The following is a 5,809-nucleotide window of genomic DNA, read 5'->3' on the forward strand; positions in this document are numbered from 1 at the left end:
AGAAGGAACTGAGAAATTTAGGAAAATAAATAGGGATGAAAGCAGTCTGCTGTGCAATAGCCCACCTGACTGCCTGGCAATTTCTTTTATCAAAACTTCTCTTTTAACAGTGGTTAGAATGGGCTCTGTCTGGGGCTTACAGGGAATCACACTTTTCTCCATCCTCACACCACCACCAGCTTTAATCAGCCTTACTTCTGCCTGAACAGAAATCTGTTGAGGCAAAGTCCCCTGTGCTACTCAGGAGGTAGGAAGGGATGCAAATGGCCGCTGTTGTAAAATAGCTGCTCCTTCAGCCTTTGGCTGGCCCTGATGTTGTTAATTGGCTAGGCAGTGTGTATCTCTCCTCTTTTGATAAGGATAATGAGGAATGAGTTTTACTGTGTGGGGAATCAAAATAATCCTTGCTGGTTTTACTGTGTATAAACTGAAATTAGAAATCTGCATCTCTGCAGAGCCATCTGTGCCTTTTTGTTATCCTTCTGTAGACTTTTGAGGAGAAAGTAGACTTTTAAAAAAATCTTCAGTTAGAAAAGCTATGCTGAAGAGTAAAAATTTGTAGATTATAGATTTTTTAGATACCTGTTTTGGCAATTCTGTAGCTCTTAAAGTAGAGCATCAAAAGGAACTTTTATTTTTGAAGAGACTGTTTTAACAACAGTTCAGATATTTCATTTGAATTTTCTCCCATCTGTCCTTCTTAATTAGAAGTTACACCAGCCCTGAAACTGAAGGACAGCTTTTGGATTCCGTTGTCCAGTATTTTGGTGACAGCCTTGGGAGGAAGGTTAAAAGAATGCCTTTAATTGAAGAAACTGTTCTGCCTGGGGACTCCCTCCTTACTCTGCCTGTAGTAATAATAGGTGAGTGTTTAAACTTTTTTTAAGACTCTCCATCACTGCTGTTGCCTTTCTAGACCTGCTGCATGAAGTAATTTAACATTAAATAACTAATGCTTAGCATCCGTACAGTGAAGATGTTTATTAGAGTAATAAAGTTGTTCCGAGGAATAACAGTACCATAATATTATGTTGAGGGACTTGCTATTGGAGTATATTTGAATTTAAATTGTGCTTTGACACAACAAGGTGCATTATTTGGCAGCAAGTACATGAACCTTAGTGGAGGAACTGTTTTGACTCCAGTATTGATTACATAGGATTTGATTAATACTCTTTGTCTGCCTCAGGTTGTATGGAGGTTGTTGATGATTGCATTGCTAGAAAATGGTGAGGTCAGGTAGGACAGGGAAAAGTATGATATAAAATGTGTACCATATGTTGGTGAGATGCTAACCTCTCTCATTAATTGTCTTTTTCTTTGTTGCATCCATCAGTAATGGATTCTTCCATCTTCCAAAATGAATCCAAATCAATGAATCCACTTGAAACAATAAACTGTAGTCTTGATGAACTAGTTAAAGGCTTGTATTTTAAAAATCCTGCTGAAAGAGCAGAGAGAGCTTAATTGAATGTGCCAGGATTATTTGTATTGGGCCAAGGTTTTTCAGCAACAGCTGGTCACCAGCTTCTTACTGCCATAACTTGATTAGGGGATAAAGAAAAGATCGAAAGTAAAGGAGGTTTTCAATAATCTAGTCCAAGAGTGTTGGGACTACAAGAAACTAACACCTTTAATTGTACCTGCAAACAACCAGATTCCAAGCAGTGGAATATAATGTGCTTGCAGTATATCTCCACAACTTTGAAAAACTGTTGTTTACAGAGTGCATATTCTCAAAGTTGTCTTCATGATAGCTTAAAATAGTACTCATGTAATACACTTAAGTGGATGTGACAGACGTGAATCACTTGCTGAGTTCTGTATCATAGTTGCACACAAACAGTTTCCTGTCATTTTATCAACCTCAGCATAGGTTTGCCATGTGGTTAATGACTCAGTTTTCACTGTTTAGTTTTGCAAATATGCGTTATGCAAATACCTGTGCTCCATACTGATTTTGTCTAGAAGCCTTTCTATGTGCTGACACCAAACACAGCTGCCTTGGCTGTTTCTTCTTGAAAAACAATTAGGTTATCCAAAAGCTTTTTCACAGATATATTTGAGACACTTCACAAGCTGGTCTTTTCTGCTGGCAGCCAGTTATCACTAATTAATTGACTGGCTGAAGAGCCTTAGAAGGGATCTAAAATCATAGTATCATAGAATGGTTAAGGTTAGGAGGGATCTTAAAAACTATCAGGATCCTATGAGCAGGGACACCTCACACTTGACCAGGCTGTGTCATTAAAATGATTTAATAATGTAGTAGAAGAATGCATAAATAGATGTCATCTACCCCATGTACACACATACACTCTCTATTGGCTTGATCTTCTCTGTTTAGCTGGTGTTAAACATACTTTTAGCTTCCTAGAGTCGCTCTTTTCTCATTGCATTATTTTATTAATAAGAAAGAAAAAAGACTGCACATGTAGAAAGAGTTAACTTAATGATGGAGCAATAACTTACATTGCCCTTTCTTAACTTCACCATCTCCTTTTTTCCTCTGTCACGCCCAATGTAAGATATGCTTCTGAGCCTGTACTGCATATTGTACTGCAGTTCTCCATAGAGCACTAAGCTACTTTGCTAATGTTAAGTAACTTCTGAGCTGTACCTGTTGTCTTCAAGAAATGGGGAAGAAACAGATACATTCCATTTGAAGGAGTTGGGATTGAAGAATGTCATGCTGGAGCTGTTAAATCTAGAGGATGTTCTATGCTAGACATTTTCATATTCCGCACTAACACTGGTAATTTCTGAATAAACACAATGTCTCAAATTTTCATCCAAATAATAAGGGGTTTATGATGAACTTGGTTATTTACTTTAAATATAGAACATAATGTAAAGGTGATTATACTGTAGTTTACTGTTGATCAGGAGAAGCTGCTGCTGCTATTCAAACACAGTATTGACTGGTGCTTAAATGAACAGGACCTGGCGGTTTGGGGATATATTGGATGTATATCTGGAGTTTGTATAATAGTAGTATCTTAGTTATAATCAGAGCTGTTATTGGAGGCATTTTTTGTGAATTAAGAGCACACTAGTCAAGGTATAAATTTCTCATTTCTAAAAGTCTTTCTTCCCCCTCAAGGATTTTTTGAGATAATCATAGCAAGTCTAATTGCAGACTTTGCCACTGAACCTTCATTTTAGACATTTTTGATAACATATCCATGAAGGAATTTCTTTTCTTTGGACTCGGTCTGCTCAAAGAGTAGTATCTGTGTTTGGATCAGCCCTCTGGATGGTCCAAGGGAGAGGCTAGGGAGCTCAGTGACAGTAATTCACCTTAACATAATCTCATGTTTAGTAATTTCCTTGGCCCTTGTCAGCCTGTGTTTTGGCACCTTTTGTTATCCATGTGGTTCTTTTTAGTCTTAGCCAGTAAGGATAATCTTTAGCTTGGCATCCTTAGATATATAAAATACTTTTTCTCTTTCCATTGTGGACTAGCTTCCTTTAAACCTCACTAGTAAAAACTCTAGCTATGCACTTGTAAAAATAAACAGAATTTTTTACTGTGCACAAGTTATAATTCTAAAAATAATTCTAAGAAGTTACTCAGTCTTGAGAATTTTTGTGAACTGTTAGAATCTTTTCACATCTTCATATAATTTTATTATGGATGGTTTTGATGTATTGCCGAAGCTCTCTCTCACATCTACCTCATGTGGCAAGTGGGTAACAGCTCCATGTGACAAGGGGTTGGATCTGTTTTAAGCTTTAAATTCTTGGGGTGAATTGCACTCGGCTACCTCATGCTGATCTGTTTGTGGGAGTGTAAGAACAGTGTGAGAGTAAGGAAGTACATTTTCACAGTCTGAAAGATTCTTTACAGTCTTTTTTGTAAACATCAAAAGAGGAAACAAAGTGGTTTGGGAAGTAGTATCAGCAGGATCACCAATATTTAAACCTTTTATTATAGACTTTTGATTTAACTGTCTTGATCCCAGTGATGTAAATCCTTGGCTTTCCTAGAAAGTCTTTTTCTAGTGCTTTATGGTCCTTAGAGTACACAGGCACTCTAATGCCTTTATTGTTGCCTTTATTGATTGGTAGGACCCATTGTGCAGTTTCATATACTTACACAAGTTCTAGGCCTTTGGAGAAAACGTGCTTATTGATGTTTCCTTAGAACTTATCAGTCCAAACCTTTGAAGAACTCACGATTTTCTTGTATCCCATGGCTGTGATACGTCTGCACACCCAGCATTGTGACTGAGTATGGGATATAATGCTTCTGCGGACCAGACTGATGAAGGTAGCCTGGCGGAAGAGAAAAAAGAGATCTGATATATAAAGAAAATGTGAATGAACAGGCTCTCAGCAAGCTGTTGGGAAATTATGGACTGGGAAGTCTGAAAATGGAGAAGTGACAGGCATTGGAGAAGTGAGATTGTAAACAGGTGATAGAAATAGCATGTGCAAAGGTGAGGGGGAACAGGAAACAACAGTTGACTTCTGGTGATCAAGACTTGAAACTGGAGGAAGTAAGAGCTAACATCCTAACAATGAGTGCTAAATGAAAACATGAATAAATTAGTAACTTTATCTTTAGCTCTGAATTTGAATAGCGTGTGGTAAATACCATGTGTGCCACTCTACCTGGAAAACAAAGACAAAATACTAATAGTGCTTCATTAGGAAAACACTATGCTTTTCATTCTGTTAATGAGGAAGAGGAGGTATAGAAATAACAGTACATACTCACATGTCTAAGTTCTGTATCTTAGCACTTACTTTTCTGACTTAGCTTACCATAGCTTTTTGATATCTGACTTTGCAACATGAACATTATTTCTGTATTTGCATGCTACAAATATAGTCCCCTCTTTGTTTAATACCAGTCAAATAAACATAATTCATTACCGTATTGGTAATGTTTTGGTCCCACCCATGTAACATTTTTATTAACAAATTATAATAAATCAGTTTATTGAAATTGCAGTAGTGCACATATTTGAGTTATAAAATGATTTAAATAGGATATAGAATGATGTTTGCATTTATGTTGATGCTGAATGATTAATGTAGTCTCACTACATTCTTTATTTTACTTTACCAGTTATGTACTGTATCTGCCTTCACTCAGCTTTTACGTTGCTGCTCTGCTGTGTCTGTAACTTCTCATTTCACTAGTAGTCTTTAGCTTTCTGCTTGTCTCTTTCTTCCTTTTTATTTTGTGGGCACACCTGAAGAGCACATGTTCTAGATTGTCTTTCTGTTCTTTGTTTTACAGTACCCAGTGTAAATGGGAACACAATGTTCTAAGATGGCAGTGACATTCAGATATCACTATGAGTGACAGGCACACCAGATCTTATCCAGCAGACCATTTTCACAGAAGAATAGTGAATTTGACATACAAAGTTATGATATTCCTTTATATGCATTTTGTTTCATGATGTAAACATTTCTTGTTACCAGAAAATTATTTTGCTTAGTTTATTTGGAGGAAGTTCCTATGGTGGGTTTTATTTTACTGTGCAGTTTATGAGCTGCTTTGCATCAGGACAGTACTGCATTACAGTTCTTTAATGTGGTTCTGATGCTGCTTATTTAGTGACTTACAAACTCTAGATTATGGACATTTTTACTAAAGCAGTAACTTCTTTCTTTAATAGGAAATGGACCTTCGGGAATTTGTCTTTCTTACCTGCTCTCTGGATACAGGCCGTATTTATCTCCTGAAGCTATACACCCAAACCCAGTTCTACACACAAAATTAGAAGAAGCTCGACATCTTTCCATTGTTGATCAAGTAAGCTTTGGTTGCCATCTTGTCCAGCTCTTTCCC

The 5,809-nt window shown here is 37.0% G+C and overlaps 1 protein-coding gene across 1 annotated transcript in view; it reads left to right on the plus strand.

The window, feature by feature from the left end:
• The first annotated feature begins 708 nt into the window (after nt 1–708).
• OSGIN2 (oxidative stress induced growth inhibitor family member 2) overlaps nt 709–5,809 on the plus strand; it is an 11,656-nt gene continuing 6,555 nt past the window's right edge. Inside the window, exons 1-2 of the mRNA XM_010006419.1 lie at nt 709–863; nt 5,637–5,773. Of these exons, the coding sequence (XP_010004721.1) occupies nt 797–863; nt 5,637–5,773 (204 nt within the window). The 5' untranslated portion in view covers nt 709–796. The remainder of the gene's footprint in view (nt 864–5,636; nt 5,774–5,809) is intronic.

This window comes from Chaetura pelagica, unplaced genomic scaffold (assembly GCF_000747805.2).
Source record: "Chaetura pelagica isolate M959 unplaced genomic scaffold, ChaPel_1.0 scaffold76, whole genome shotgun sequence".
Lineage (NCBI taxonomy): Eukaryota > Metazoa > Chordata > Aves > Apodiformes > Apodidae > Chaetura > Chaetura pelagica.